The sequence below is a fragment of the Hyaena hyaena genome, unplaced genomic scaffold (assembly GCF_003009895.1).
Source record: "Hyaena hyaena isolate Hyena2069 unplaced genomic scaffold, ASM300989v1 scaffold_533, whole genome shotgun sequence".
Lineage (NCBI taxonomy): Eukaryota > Metazoa > Chordata > Mammalia > Carnivora > Hyaenidae > Hyaena > Hyaena hyaena.
In genome coordinates, this window is record NW_024081161.1 from 169004 (window position 1) to 186301 (window position 17298).

The 17298-nt window shown below is 36.4% G+C and overlaps 1 protein-coding gene across 1 annotated transcript in view; it reads left to right on the plus strand.

The window, feature by feature from the left end:
• Nucleotides 1-17298, plus strand: part of STK3 (serine/threonine kinase 3) — a 267353-nt gene that overhangs the window by 147216 nt on the left and 102839 nt on the right. The window contains exon 8 of the mRNA XM_039255488.1: nucleotides 1967-2092. Coding sequence (XP_039111419.1) covers nucleotides 1967-2092 — 126 coding nt within the window. The remainder of the gene's footprint in view (nucleotides 1-1966; nucleotides 2093-17298) is intronic.

Here is a 17298-nt window from a genome sequence, read left to right on the forward strand (position 1 = left end):
TATCAGACCATCATGAATGTAACTTACATGTCACATTGTAATTTTCTATATGTATTTATCTTTTATTTCTTATTCTAGATGATAAGTTCCTTAAGAGCAAAGTACATATCTTCCATTATTATTAGTCTTTTGGGACCTTTTCACAAGTGTTTCTCAAAATTTTTAGAGTAGAACTGGGGTTCCTTCCTTCTCGTAGCTCTAACATCCTCTAAGACACTGTATTTGTCTGTTTTCCAGCTTAGTAGAAAGAGACGAAATCATGAAAGAGTGCATAAGGACCAGATCTGGAAGTGGAACACACCACTTGCACTCAAATTCCGTTTATGAGAGCTTAGTCACATAGTCACAGCCAGCTGAAATGGGGAGGCTGAGAATTGTAGGATCTAGCTGGGTTGCCGTAGGTCCAATGCCAACTCTGTTTCAGTGGATGACTGAGCGTCTGCACCACAGCTGTGTTAGTAGCTCTTAATTTATCTGGCTTGGTTCTTGGTATCTTGGTTCTTTACCCTCAATCCTAGCATTTCTGTAATCTGGCAAAGTTCTTCCATATAGTTTTCCCAAATGGTATGTTTGCCATTTTATTTTATTTTTTAAGAACTCTCTTCTAAATGTATACAATGTCTTCTTTAGCACTATTTTTTGTCCTTAAGAATATTTTTATGTTCTGTTGATCTTTAATAAAATAACTGTCTACTGATATATAATATGAAAATTACATTTTGAAAGTGTATTGCTGCCTCAAATTAAGGTTATCTATCTCAAATTGTATTTGTAACCTTTTCCTCTACTTTCTCTCACACTCCTTCTTCCTTCCCCCAATGAAAAAGTCAGTGAAAACCCAGGTCTATTCTGGTGGTTTCCCTTCTATTTATCAGAAATGTAGCAAACTCAGATATTTCCGCTAGATCAAGATGCTATAAAAAAAGAAGTTAAAAAGTGTTTTATACATAGTATAGAAATGAGATAGTATTTATTTTCTGAAAAATATTTCCTTTATTACTGTTTCTTCATTGAAGAGGATTATATTATTCAAAACATAATAAAGTAAAAAATATGTAAAAGAATAAACAATATAGTTGCCCTCCTTTTGAACCACTGATTCTGGCTGTCAATTTATGAAGAGTAATTAAAATTTGTATGTATTACCAAAATAATCTTATTTTCATATGTAATATAATCACCAATCTCTTATTTTTTATGAGAGTTTTTAATTAAAAAATTTTTTAAGTTTTTAAATTCTAGTTAGTTAACATACAGTGTAATATTAGTTTCGGGTGTACAATATAGTGATTCAACATTTCTGTATAACACCCTGGGCTCAAAATGCACCCCTTAATCCCCATCAGCTGTTTAACCCATTGTTCCCCATCCACTTCCCCTCTACTAATGATAATCACCAGTCTGTTAAAAAATTGTTTATCTTTTTCACTATCTAATCTACACTTCCTTTGTACAATTGTATTTAAAAAATTTTTTTTAATATTTATTTGTGAGAGAGAAAGAGACAGAGCACAAGTGGGGGAGGGTCAGAGAGAAAGAGACACACAGAATCTGAAACAGGCTCCAAGCTCTGAGCTGTCAACACAGAGGCTGATGCAGAGCTGAAACTCTTGAACTGTTAGATCAATGACCTGAGCTCAAGTTAGACACTTAACCGACTGAGCCACCCAGGAGCCCCTAGACAATTACATTTTTAAGGGTAATGTAATGTAGTTTTATTAACAGGATTGCATATTTTATGTGTGCTTTAATGGTTTTCTAAAGACAAGTAAACCTAAAAACAAAATCTTTATTTCTAGAGCAGCTGAAATACTCTCTCCTTTTTAATATATACATTTAATTCTAGTCGAAGTAACAACTATTGAAGCCTATGATCCTGGTTAGCATTTATGTGTCATTTTAACATATTTTAGAGATAATTCAGAGAGATATTTTGAATTTATGCCTTTGAATTTTACTTTTCCAGCATCCTTTTATCAAGAATGCAAAGCCTGTGTCAATTTTAAGGGACCTGATCACAGAAGCTATGGAGATCAAAGCTAAAAGACATGAAGAGCAACAGCGAGAACTGGAAGAGGAAGAAGAAAATTCGGTTCGTAGTTACCCGAAAAAAGTTGATTTTTTTCTTCTGAGTCAATTTTCTATAAATTTGGGTTTTTTTTTCTTTAAATGTCAATAGCACTTATTTCATTATGCAAGGAGATGTGTTTATTTATTAAATTTCAAAATATATTTTGTTTGCATCAAATATTTGCTATCCTTTTCTGACGTCTTAAGAATTAGTGATTAGTGGAATGTAAGATTGATGTAGTAGGCTGGTACTGTATCTAGTATCTAGATGATACTAACTCGGTGTCATATTTGCTCAATTTTGTGTCATATCTTCTAGAACTTTCTTTTAACTGGCTATCAATTATGCTGTAGATAAAGAGTACCACAGTAGAAGATGGGTTACTACAGAAAGCAGGAGGGCTGTATAAGAACCCACCATATTATACCAGTTTAACCCATTTACTTTATATTAATGCATCAGTGCATCTTAATAACAAAATAATTATGTATCACATTTTACAATGTCTAATGCTTCTCTTCTTCGCTAATGATGTTTTTCTTGTTTCTAATTATACATTTTTTATAGTTTAAGATCCAGAAATGAATACCTCTTGGTATTCAGACAGTGAAAACACAAATATCATTTTATGTTTTTACTGATTGAAATGCCATTGATAATATCTATATTTTCCCATAGACTTTTTAAAATCTTATAGTTTTAATCTACAAATAGTATTATTTTGCTAATTTACATTTAGTTTTAATTTCAGAGACTGGTTATCCAATTGGGATTTCTTTGAAATTCTTTTACCCTTTTCTCCAGATACTAAAACTTGTGTCATGTGGTAGCCCAGGACAGGGACAAATAAGCATCTTTGCAGAGCTGATTTACAATCATTGTTTTCAGATTTGCAGCTACATCAGTTATTCATATGGCAGTGACTGTGGACTGCCTGGTGAGACAGATGTTTTGAGCGTATATTCCAGATGTAAGATTTTTACTAATGAATTCACCATTCAGAATTGTAAATAACATCTTTATAAAGGCGTTTTTTAAATTTATTTATTTTGAGAGAGAGAGGGAGAGAGTGCACGAGTAGGGGAGGGACAGAGAGAGAGGGAGACAGACAATCTCAAGCAGGTTCTGCAGAGTACAGAGGTGTGGGCTTGAGTACAAGCCCCTCATGAGATCATGAGCTGAGCCAAAATGAAGGGTCAGACACTTATCTGATTGAGCTACCCAGTGCCCCATGGTTGTTTTTTGTTCTTTTGGGGTTTTTTTTGTTTTTTTGTTTGTTTGTTTTGTAACTTTGGGATTGTGTATTCATTCTACAAAGTTAAATAAGCAATATGGAATGAGGTAAAGACCTTGGTTCTTCCTTTCAAGGGACTATAGTTCCCACCCTGGGTTCCTGTGTGATAATAGACACAGTTACTGATTTCTCTCTAGTTAACATTTGTAAATGTTAATTTTTTTCTAGATTTTTTTTTTTTTTAGTTTTAAAATTACTTTTGTCGTATATTATTTCAATTGATCTTTATAAAAGAAAGATTGGTCATGTATTATATATGCTATTATCCTATTTTGCAGTTGGGTGAGATTAGGTTAGGAGAGAAGTGATTTACCAAATTTCACAAAGCTAATGAGGAACCAAGAATAAAACTTGGTCATTTACTTGTAAGCTCCCATGTTCATTCACTAATACTTTATGCTCACTTTTTAATCAAATGCTTATTAGTACTTCAAAAATAAACAACATTGTCTTATCAAAGTTATACATTTTCTGATAAGTTTATATTCACAAAAATGTCTGTTTGTCCTTCTGTGGTGGTACCCATCTGCTTTTCTTTCACCTTCTGCAAGCTTCTTATAAGTGCCGGGCTGGTGGACTGCCTTCAGTTAGCTGTCAGTGAACAGGTGATTGTTTTCTTAGTTCTGTCTTCCTGTACTTAAATATAGGCCAGTTTCCACTTTTGATGGATAAGGAGCCATTGATTTTTTTTTCTTTCTACTGGTTTCAAGACCTTATTCTAGTTACTTTGGTTACTTTCTGCCACTTGATAGTTCTTCACTATTTTCTTCTCCTCCACTGAGCTCCAGCCACATTGATCTTTCAGATTTTTTATTTTTAATATGCCAGAAACCTTTCCTCCCTCTGCTTGAAACATTCTTCTTCCTAAGAACTCAAGTCACTTGGTTCTTCTCATCTTTTGAGGCTCAGCTTTAAATATCATGTGCCCCAAAACTTAGCAGCCTACCACAATACCCATTTATTATTTCATGGTAATTGTAGATCAGTTATTTCAGAAGTGGCTCAGTTGGATGATTTTCAGGGTTTCTCATGAGGTTGCCGTCTAAGTGTTAGTGAGAACTGCAATCAACTGAAGGCTTGACAAGAACTGGGGTTCTAAGGTAGCTCACTCAGGTGGCTCTCCGGGGGCTGCTTCAGTTCCTCACCATATGGCCTCCCTCTAGGGCTACTTGAGAATCTTCACAGCATAGAAACTGGTTTCTCTCAGAGGAAATGATCCAAGAAAGAAGACAGGGAGGAAATCTCAATGCATTTTATGACCTACTCTTGGGAGTTGCACACTGTCACTTCTGCCACATTCTGTTTGTTAAGTTACTGGTCATGGAAAATGGTGGAGTAGGGAACTCTAAGAATCTGTGCCTCCACAGAAACAGCCATTAAGTTGGGAAAAAACAGACAAATCAACTTTTTCAAAACACTGAAATCTAATAAAAAACTTACAGTAACCAGGACGGTGCTTAATGAAGAAAGAGGCTGCTAAATTTTGGTAAGATAGTGTTGTGGCATTTTTGCCTCCATACCTGCGATCCCCCATTTTCTATTACTTTTCCTTTAAAAATTTTCTTTTTAATGTTTATTTGTTTTTGAGAGACAGAGTGTGAGCAAGGGAGGGGCAGAGAGTGAGAGAGATACAGAATCTGAAGCAGACTCCAGGCTCTGAGCTGTCAGCATAGAGCCCAGTGTGGGGCTTAAACTCACAAACTATGAGATCATGACCTGAGCTGAAGTCCGATGCTTAACCAACTGAGCCACCCAGGCGCCCCATCCCTCATTTTGTAGCTCAGCAGCAGCGTGGGAACAGAAGTGGACAGAGATGGTAGTGGAGAGCAGTGAGAAACTTTCGCTCAAAAAATTGTGGCTTTGCATTTTGACCTGTTTGGTGGTTCCCTGAGGGACCAGCAAAGAGGCTTGCCTTTATTTTGGCCCCTTGAACTACAGCAGCCTTCTGGATGGTGTCTGTAAAACACATCTAAATTTAGTAGAGCTAATAAACAAGTTCAGCACAGTTGGAGGGTATAAGATCAACACACAAAGATCAGTTATGTTTCTATGTACCAGCAATAAGCAATGGAAAAAGAAAATTAAATAAACAGTTCTATTTACCATAGCATCCAAAAGAATAAAATATTTGTGAATAAGTTAAAAAAATTTTTATGTTTATTTTTTGAAAGAGAGAGACAGCACAAGTGAGGAGGGGGGGTGCAGGGAGAGAGGGAGACACAGAATCTGAAACAGGCTTCAGGCTCTGAGCTGTCATCACAGAGCCCAATGTAGGGCTCGAACTCACAGACTCTGAGATTATGACCTGAGCCAAAGTTGGATGCTTAACCGACTGAGACACCCAGGTGCCCCACCTGAGAATAAATTTAAGCAAGGAGGTAAAAGACTTGTACGGTGAAAAGTAAAAAAAACATTGCTGTAAGAAATTAAAGAGTAACTAAGGCAGTGAAAGGATATCCCATGTAAATGGTTTGGAAGGCTTACTATTGTTAGGGTAACAGTATTACCCAGAGTGATTCACAGATTAATCCAATCCCTATCAAGATTTCAGTGGTCCTTTTTGCAAAATGGGAAAACCAATCCTCAAATTCAAAGGGATAAGGGGGCCCCAAATAGCTAAAACAGTATTGAAAAAGAACAAAGTTGGAGTACTCACTTCCCAGTTTCAAAACTTAGCATAATGCTGTAATAATCAAATGTGATACTGACATGAGGATAGACGTATAGCCCAATGGAAGAGTTGAGAGTCCAGGAAAACCCGTACGTCTATGGCCAGTTGATTTTCAACAAAGGCATGGAGACTCTTTGGTGGAAAAAGAACAATCTCTTTAACAAATGGTAGTGGGACAACTGGATAGCCATGTAAAGAAATGAGCTTGGACCCCTGTCTCTCATCATATACAAAGGCTTTTTAATATATGGTCTAATTAGATGAATCAGCAAACTAAGTAAGAGCTAAACTGTTGAAACACTTAGGAGAAAACAGAAGTAATCTACCTGACTTTGGATTTGGCAGTGGATTCTTAGAAGACCAAATCATGAATAATAAAGGGAAAAAAATTGAAAAATTGAAATTTATCAAAATTTAAAACTCTATACGTCAAAGGATGTATCAAGAAATTAAAAGAAATGGGAGAAAATATGTGATCTAGCAATTCCACTTCTAAGTATATGCCCAGAAGCATTGAAAACAGGTACTTAAATAAACACTTGTACATGAATGTTCCCAGCACCATTCACAGTAGACAAAAGTAGATAAATTGTGGTACAGTGGAGTATTACTTAGCCATAAAAAGAAATAGAATATTGATACAATGGAGTTTATTTAGCTATAAAAAGAAATAAAGTAGTGATACTTGCTATAGCATGTAAACCTTATGCCAGGTGAAAGAAGCCAGTCATAAAAAGTCATATTATATAATACGAATTATCTGAAATAGGTGAATCTTTAGAGACAAAAGTCAGATTAGCGCTTGCCAGACACTGGCGGAGCGGAGGGAAGGGGGGGGAGATGGGGAGTGATTGCTTGGTAAGTGAAATGTTGTCTTTTGAGGTGATGAAAACATTTCGATACCTGATCAAGGTAATGATTGCACAACCACGCACTAAATGTCACTTATTTTACACTTTAAAACAATGTTACTTGAAGTTCACCTCAATTAAAAAATAAAAACGAGTCACTTGTCTGCCTCACACTTAAGGCAGAGAAGTACCCTACTTTTCCTGGGAGAACTTCAAGGAAATTATGGACATGTTTTAAAACTAATACAAACTGTGCTGTGGCTGCAAATTAATTACATTCTTTCCCCGTGTGGAATATACTCACTACTTCTTAATAATTGTGTCTTCTTCACTCTGAGTATTATCCCTTCACATTATCAGCTCCCAGTGGAGTATTGTGTCTTCTAGATCACATTTGGAAAGAGATGAGAATCCTTCAGGCTAGTTCATCTCAATTTGAAGACTTGTAAACTAAAGATTAGTTATCTGCCTCCCACATACCCAAAAGACAGTGGTGGGTCAGGCATAAGATCTTTGGTACAGACCGTTGTTTTCAAAAGAGTGAGGACAAGAGGCACAGTAATTAGCAGTACACAGCAATGCTGGAATCCAGCCAAGAGAGTGTTAGAAGTTCCTTGATTATTTCACTTCTGTTCTGTTTGTCTAGGACTCTTTGCTGTGCCCTCTGAGTTCTTGCTTCTGCTCTCTGTGTCATTCTTCCTTTTTCACAGAAGCTGGCCTGTGTTTTGAACTAAATCATTTTCTCAGCCTCTTTTTGCCTATAGAAGTTTGAGAGTCCAGAGTCGTCTTTTCATTTTGTGCTGTCTCTGTCCTAGTGAAACCATGCTGGTGGTGTTTCTGCCAAAAAAAATTTTGTGGGCATCCTGTAAATCTTCCTGTGGTTCACTCCATTAGAACAGGCGACACCCCTATTTTGTTGAAGTAATTGCTTCTTCACCATGGGCTCTCTTAAAGCTGCTTTGGGACAATGCCTTTATGTTTCGTAAAAGCCCTATTACATATTTAGCTCTTTCTGAAGTTTTAGCAAAGGATTTTACAGTTACCTGTGCAGCTTGATTTTTAGACAGTATCTTCTGAAGGTGCCTTGGATGTGATGTTCGCTTAGAAGCTTTTTCATAATTATAGCATTTTTTGCTGTCTGTAGAGGCTGGGGATTTACTAAACCAGCAAGTCTTGATTCCTTTTTTAGTTATTCTTTCTTAAGCTTTTCTCTCTCCTTTTGCATTTTGTTATAAGCAGTAAAAAGAAACCAGGCGTCACTTTAAACACTCTGCCTAGAAACCTCCTTAGCTAGATGGTATATCCAGTTTAATAGGTACGTTTTTTACTTCCCTGGTTACTGTAGATGATAGTATCCTAAATTTTCTGCCACAGTTTAATAAGAGTATCCTTTCTTCAGGCTTCCAGACATTTATCTTCCCTTCCTCCTTAATGGTGATCAGTCTTCTAACAGTTTTTCATGGCTCTGCAGGCTATTTCTAGTAGTCTCTTCAAAGTTTTTCCAGCTTCTACTCACTGTCCTGCTCCAAAGCCATCCCATCAGTGTAGGTAAATGCTATAGTCCTGTCCACAGTCAAGGTGAGGGGAAGTTAGGTTCCACCTTGCAAGGGGAGTACTGTCAAAATACTTGACAAATTGTGGACAAATTAAAAATCACATCAGGGTTTGTTTTGTTTTGTTTTTTTCCCCAAATAATCCTTTATTGTTTGGAACTGATCTAGCATTTCAGAGTAAAACTATTACACTCTTTTTTGTTGTTTTTAATTGGAATTATAAGAAAAAATTTAAAGTCTTAACAGAGTCTTATTTTGAACAGCATTCACGTGCTTTGCTTCTGATTATGTTCTCAGGCAGTAGCTTCCATCTTGAGATCATTTGTCAGTTTTCCCCCTAATATAGTGCACGCATGCACACATGAGGAGTGAGATGCACATAACAGATCTGAATTCCTCTTATGCAGGTGAAAATGTATTTCTATGTTGCTAACAGTTTTAGCATTTTTTAAATCGGTATTCATTTTCTCTCAGAAACATCCACATTGAAGGCTCAAAATCTTACATAGTTTGTCTTTATACTACACAATCTTTTGGGATTCTCTTGCAGATTGGCTTAAAATTGGATTACATATACAGTTTTAAAATAAAACAGCTAGGGGCGCCTGGGTGGCTCAGTCAGTTAAGTGTCCGACTTCAACTCAGGTCATGATCACATGGTTCGTAGGTTCAAGCCCTGCATTGGGTTCTGTGCTGACAGTTCAGAGCCTGGAGCTTGCTTCAGATTCTGTGCCTCCCCTCTCTCTGCCCTTCCCCTGGCTCATGCTCTGTCTCTCTCTGTCTCAAAAATGAATAAGCTATAAAAAAAATAATAAAATAAAATAACATAATAAAAAACAGCTAAATACTCATAGAACTACCTATCTCTTGATGTTCAACTTACATCCTTAAAGCGATACTGTATTTTTCATAAAAGTGGAATGCGTTCGTTTGTGACAAAGTCAACCCAAAGTTTGATATAGGTTATCTATATAAATTGCAAGCATACAAGACTCTTCTTATTCAGATTATACTAATTTATCTATAGTATTCAAGATTTAGGCATGCATTTTGGCAGTATACAAACAGTATACATTCCATGTAGTTCTTAAACTCTTACCACTGATTTTTAAAAAGCTAGTTTTAAGTTAGCTGGTATGGTTTATTGAAATATACAGGCACTCGAATGAATGTTTAAATATTTATACAGTAAAAGAGTTAGTGCTTACTGTTTTTAAGTAAAAGAACAGGGCAAACACTCCCCACATGATATGTTGGATGATGACTTAAAAATGGAATGGATGGTGTAGTAAGTAGAATTTATGAGGTAAGGCCCAGAATGCACTGTTGACAAGCAATTATTTTTTAAGTAGATTACAAGATTGATAAGGAGTTTACAAGAGTTGCTTTGTCTCTGGAGTTTAGGCATTTCTCTGTAGATCACAGTGTTAAGTAAAATAAGGAAGTTGAACAGATGTAGAAGAATATTACATTAATTGAAATGCTGAGTGAAAAGTGGGATACTTCTTGATGTTATATGTGTGTGTATATATTGTATGCACGTATCAGGCTCTTAATTTTCACTTCCATCTAAAGAAAGGTGTTGTTGTGTTTCATGTTAGTTTAGTAATGACTCAAAGAAAAAGATTTTGCTTATTAATTGCCCTGAGACTATATCCTAGAGGTTCTGTTCTTGGAAAACAAATGGGGACTTTCTGGTGATTTCCTTATGGTTTGAACTCTAAGTTTGTCAGACTGTGGCCCTTAATGTCTTGGGGTGGCATATCCCCTTTAAACGATTCACTGAAGCAGTAATTCTCCGCAGGGGTGCTTTGGAAAATTCACTCCCCTACAGATGGTGATACACAGCCTCCACATGAGCATTTCTCAGGAGCTCCCTCCTTCTCCCTGCCCCTGTTTAATAAGGAAACTTGAAATCAGTCTGCGTCTTGAGAACCTTTGAACTACGTAAGGAAGAGAACAGCGGCACCCACTTCAGTCAGTCCAGAAGCCTTTAATGTACCTACTTGGTAAAATGGGGTGGGTAGAATTTACCTGAGAGCAAGAAGACACACTGCTTAGAGTTAAGTCCTGGTTCTGTTTGTATGTAACTCCGTGTCTTTGGGCAAGTAACTAACCTCTCCATGTCGCTTTCACCATCTGTGTAAGGAGAATCAGTGATAGACCACACACACCTCATAGAGTTCCTGTCAGGATGTGATTTTTAGAAATATATCTAAACACTTAAAACAGTGTATTGTGCATAGTATGCCCAATAAAGCTTAGCTTTCAATTTTATTAATGCTACTACTTGCCCCAGCAGTAATGCTTATTAATTATAACATTTTAGCCATGGTTTTGGGGGGGTTTTTTGTTATTGTTTGGTTTGTTCAGTTTTTGGTTTCTTTGGTAGTAGCTGTTGCTGCTGCTGGTTTTGCTATTCAAAGGCCACCAAGATAATGTCACTGATCATATTTGAACCAATATTTATATTCACAGTTTCTTTTTAAGTATTTGAAGATGAATTTTAAGTGGCCAGATCTGTTTGGCAGAATTGGGGGAGGTTTTTGTAAACCTGATTTAAGCTTCTCAAAAATATATTTAAAGGAAACCAGTAAGTAAATATATTTATTCTCATTCCTTTGCTTCCTGAAAAATAAATTGGATTTTATGAGGAACAATTTATATTTGAGATTAAATTAAATTTGATCAAAATTAAAATTCTTTGAAAGGATTGATTACTTGCTACTTCTCATTTTCCCCATACAATTAAATCACGGTTCTAAAAAACCCCTACACAGTGTTTACAGAGTTAGGTCTATAGAACTGTTGTTTGCACAGAAACATCATAATATATTTTGGTTACATGCCCTTTCTTTTTGAGATTTCTGGAACTAATAATTGTCTCAGTTTTTGTTACTGTCATTTGTTGTTGTTGTTTTTCTGTGTACCTATCACTAATTTTTTTCACATGTTACATTTCTCTACTCTGTGTAGGAGCCATAGACTTTATGTATGTTCACATGCAGATCAATCATTAGTTTTTTACTTTTTTCAAATCATGTTTCCTGGCCCTCTCTCCTCTAATCTGTATTGACTGCTTTCCAGAATCTTGAGCCACAGACCTCCCTTCAACATCACCCTGGGGATTTCCTTTTGCTCTGTTCTGTAATGGACCCTTTGTTCCCTGGATCTTGTCTTCATTTTGTTTTACGTCCTCATTTTGATGGGCCCTATCTCCTAGGAGCTTCCAGACATTAGCAGTAGCTTTGTTTTGTTTTGTTTTTCAGACCTTGTATATCTGACCATCTTTATTCTACCTTTACCCTTGAGAGATTGAGTATAAAATTCTGAGTATAAAATTCTGGATTGGAAATAATGTTCCCTTAAAATTTTGAAGGCTTTGTTCTGTTGTCTAACTCAGCAGAAGACAGATGACAATCTGATACCTGATCTTTCCGGTGTTTTATGGTAAGTTTTTAGATCTTCACTTTCCCCTGTTCTTTAAAACTTTCACAGTGCTGTGCCTTCTAGATCTTTTTTCATTCATTGCATGGACTATCTTTTGGCCCTTTTAATTTGGAAGTACTCTTAGGTGCGGTATAATCGTATTTTTGCTTTTTCATGTTACTTTATCTTACTACTTCTCTCTGCTCTTGTGCATTTTCTCTTTCAGGAACTGCTTTTATTTGCTTGTTGGACTTCTTAGACTTATCATTCAGTGATCATTTCTGGTGTTTTTTTTCTCTTTTTGTTTTTTCTTAGAGGTCTCCTCAAGTTTATCTTCTAAACCTATTTTTCCCCATGTCAAATATTTAATTTCCAAAATAATCTCCTCTTCTTTGTTGTTATTATATTATCACTTTGAATTTTCTTTTGCTTCCTACCTTGTCTCTGTTTCCTTTGTTTTGATCTCTGACTTTTCACTTTATGGACTTTCTTCAAAGGTCTAGTGATTATATTTGAGATAAGCACTAAAACTGCCTACTAGAAACTCTGTGTGAAAGAGTAGAACCAGTTGACTTGTGAACCTTACTGTAAAAGATGTTAGGATCCATTGCTCTGGGGCCTGCAATTGCTTGCTTTTTGTGACTTCTCTCCTTGCAAGCTTAAGTTTTAGATTTCTTTGGTCTCCTGAATTAGCTACTACTTATGTATTTATCTGCTTTCTAGCTTCCAAATTTTAGGACATGTCCTGTTTACTGTTTTCTCCTTTCCCATGATCTTTGTCTTTATGAGTTTATCCTGTTCTGTGCCTTTATTGTAATTTTGGAAGAGTTTTGGGAGGGATAGGCATCAACCCGTGTATTCCATCCTCCATTTTAATAGAAACTCTTATAACTTGTCATTTCTTGGGTGTTCTGAAATCTTAATTTGAAATATTGAGTTTTTAATGTGATATGTTATCTATCACATTAAATATATATCACATATATGTTATATATGTGTATATTAATATATTAATATACAAAACACTTCATATGTTGTAATGATTATAAATTCTTTGAGTACTCATAAATTAGCATGGTTCAAAGAAAAATTATGGTCTATTCAGTTCTGGTTTATTCTGGATAGTTTGTAAATCAAAATGATCCAAGAAAGGAAAGGAAACTTCTAAAAGGTAACATTATACAAAATCAGGGTAATTTAAGGCAAGTTAGTAGCTGATAAGAATAGAAGTAAATGGATATTTCTCTTTTTTTGAACCATTTTGTCTTTTACAACCAATTTTCTTTAGATGCTAGACTAAAGGTACAGTCTTAGACCCTTTATTTCCCAGCATTTGAGAATAATTATAGACTAATGAACCATTATCTGATTGCTGCTATGTTTGTCTCAACACTTCTATCTGTGAAGTCGAGGTTGTTGCTTTGTAACTTCTTATTTTCACTTATGACTCATCTTAGTTACCTTTGGCCATTTTTTTTTTAACTTGCTCCAATTTAGGAGATTCATTTTAGCCAATACCTGCTAGTTATAGTTCTGGACTGGTTACCTTTTAGGGTATGCCAGGAGGTTTTGGATGGATATTTTGATATCCTACCTGTTTGCATTGAGGTTTTCTTCCTTTTTGATTATTTCAAAGATGAATGGTCTTTTCAGCATGGTGGGAAATCTGTACTGCCAAGTTTTATTTCTGCATTTATTTTATCTTCTTTTTTCTAAAAAAAAATTTATTTATTTTGAGAGAGAGAGCATGGGAGAGGCAGAGAGAGAGTGAATCCCACACAGGCTCCACAGCCGATGTGGGGCCCAAACTCACGAACACTGAGATCATGATCTGAGCTGAAACCAAGAGCTGGATGCTTAACTGAGTGAGCCACTCAGATGCCCTTCTGCATTTATTTTTGTCCAGGAAGTCTGTATTTTTTTACAGCCTTCAGAGTAGTTATCTTTAGCACTGACCCTGGATTGGTCCTTATCCAGTGACTGGGCTAATATAACACAGAGCCATGTTGGCACTGGACCATTGGAAAATTTTATAAAACTAAATTTTGAAATACTGTAGATTGAATTTTTTTCCTGTTCTTAAAAACTTAGAGCTGTGAAATTCACCATATTGAGTTGCTACATTATATAAGAGTCATTTATATTTGATATTCAGTATTAATACTTGTTTGAACTCATGGATCCTGCTTTTTCCATTCTCAGTGAGTGCAATTTCCCAAGAATTTATGAGTTTTACCAATATCAACTTATAATTTTTCCAAATTTAATTTTTTTCTACATAGGTCGGCTTACTACAAATGGAGAAAAATTTGTGGCCTAAAATTAAATATATATTTTCATCAACTCTCAATGTGACTTTTGAAGAGGAAACAGTTTATGATAACCATTTCAAGATATGTTGTTTTTAAAATTTTTAGTTCTGTACACCTGTGTCCTAGGTAACTATTATAAACAAACCTCTTTAAATATTTTTTTTATTCAAGAAAGGTATGGGACATGATTGGAAATAGTGCCTTATGAAGTTGATTTTTTATACCTATTATAGAAAAAACTAGTCTGATGAGAATACATCCTGACAAATTGACATGTTTTGATAGGTGTTGAGGTAATTGTACAGATTTTAAAAATTAAACAAATTGCAAACAGAGATTTTTGCAGCAGGTTAATTCCAATATCAAGATTTTTGTGTTAGTTTCAGCATTACTAAACATGACAAAGATTTTTTTTTGGCATTTATGAGCATGTGATACAAATTTGGTGCTGAGATGGGTCAACTGTATAACAAAAAAGAATTTGTTTTCTAGATATTAGTGGAAGATATTTCCACATCTGTAGAGTGAGTTGATTAAATAACATAACTATATTTATTCACATTTATTGCTAATTAAATTGTCTATAGAGTGTCCACTTTTTATTTTATTTTTTTTTTAATGTTTTATTTATTTCTAGGAGAGAGAGAGAGAGAGAGAGACAGCGTGAGCAGGGGAGGGTCAGAGAGAGAGGGAGTCACAGACTGAAACAGGCTCCAGGCTCTGAGCTGACAGTTAGCACAGAGCCCGACGCGGGGCTCGAACCCACAAACCGCGAGATCATGACCCAAGCGAAAGTCGGACGCTTAACCGACTAAGCCACCCAGGCGCCCCGAGTGTCCACTTTTTAAAGAGTATCTTTTAATAGAGTTGTTCTCTCTATTCAGTAGAACTTTAAAAGTACAATATTTTGTTGTCACCAAAGAACATGAATAGTAGAGTATAAAGCAGAGGTATGTGGATTGTTTCTGCCATAGAAGAATTTTTAAAATCTAGTAAAGGATGCCATTTTAAAAATGGGACAGGCTTCTATGCATTTTTTTAAACAGCATGTACATATTGAATTTGCTAAATACATATTTCTTGTTATATCACAATATCACAAATACATTCTGTCAACATGACTTCTTGCTGTTGACGTTACCCATGATCACCTGACTGAGGTAGTGTTTATTAGGTTTCCTCACAATGTTATTATTCTTTTCCCCTTTCCATATTTTACACTTTGAAAAGAAATCACACTATACAGCCCACACTTAAGGAATAGAGAGTTACACCCTTCCTCTTTGAGGGCAGAATGTCTACATAAATTATATGGAATTCTTCTATGTAATATGTCTATTCTTTCCATTTATTCAGTACTTTACATCAGTATTGACTCATGATTATTCAGTTTACACTTTGCCTTTGAATTTAGTACTGCTTTATTTATTTTGTTGCTCAAAGTGTTCCAACGTTGAGCATTGGGAGCCTCTTTTGGTAGATACCTTGTTCTCTTTGACGTACCACCATTATTGTGCTTTTTTTTTTTTTAAATATATTTTTATTTATTTCTAGGAGAGAGAGAGACAACGTGAGCAGGGGAGGGTCAGAGAGAGAGGGAGACACAGACTCTGAAACAGACTCCAGGCTCTGAGCTGGCAGTTAGCACAGAGCCCGACACGGGGCTCGAACCCACGAACTGCAAGATCATGACCCAAGCGAAAGTCAGACGCTCAACCGACTAAGCCACCCAGGCGCCCCTATTGTCCTTTTTTTTTTAATTTTTTTTTAATGTTTTATTTATTTCTAGGAGAGAGAGAGAGAGAGAGGCAGCGTGAGCGGGGGGGGGTCAGAGAGAGAGGGAGTCACAGACTGAAACAGGCTTCGGGCTCTGAGCTGGCAGTCAGCACAGAGCCCGACGCGGGGCTCGAACCCACGAACCGCGAGATCATGACCTAAGCGAAAGTCGGACGCTTAACCGACTAAGCCACCCAGGCGCCCCTCTATTGTGCATTTTTAAAGTGTTGTTTTGTTTTTTGTTTTTGTGTTTGTTTTGAGAGAGAGAAAGAAAGAGAGAGAGAGCGCGCACATGCTCACGAGCAAGTGGGGGGAGGGACAGAGGGAGAAAGAGAGATTCCCAAGCAGGCTTCATGCTCAGCACAGAGCCTGACATGGGGCTAGATCCCACAGCCGTGAGATTATGAGCTGAGCTGAAATCAAGAGTCGTGATGCTCAACCAACTGAGCTACCCCAGTGCCCCTGGGTTTGTGTTTCTGAAGTATTTTGTTACTCTCTGATATTATAAGATACTCCAGGTTCATCTTGTGTGTTTCCTGTCATAGTTCTAGAATCCTAGAGTCCTCATTCCTTCAAATAATGGTATTTGAATGGTATTCAAACCTAAGGCCTGGACTTGGTGTGCTTATTGCCATTGTGGGGTGTTATAGACCCTCTCAGCTGGCAAAGCAAATGTATTCAGTAACTTGTGTATACACACATACCTATAAGCTGTACATCTCTGTTTGTGTGTATGTATAAATGTGTGTCTATATATCTCCATCTGTATCAATATTAAGCTAAACATGAGGTCATACTGACTCCTCTGACTCTAATCCATTACTGCATGTATCATTCTCTTTGCCTCCCCTTGCTTGTTTGCATCATCATCATTATTATAATTATTTTTAATGTTTTTTGAGAGAGAAAGAATGGGGGAGGGTCAGAGAGAGAGGGAGACACAGAATCCGAAGCAGGCCCCATCTAGGTTCTGAGCTTTCAGCACAGAGCCCAATGCGGGGCTCGAAATCTATGAACTGTGAGATCATGACCTAAGCCAAAGTCAGACACTTAATCAGCTGAGCCACCCAGGCGCCCCTCCCCTTGCTTGTTTATAACCTCCCACTGCAATGGTGAGAAACATTTGCTAAATGTTTCAATTCCTGCATACATATGTAGTGGTTTCAGAATTGTTACTGGGTAGCCTCATGGAAAACAACTTTATCAACTAGAGCACAGTGCTTATGTACAGTTCTTTTTGTTTTTAGTCCTACAGATTTACTCACTTCTAAGTTTACTTAGGTTAGTACCTTTTCTACCTAACTCCTTCAGTGAAGTTGCTTTATACATTTGTAACACAAA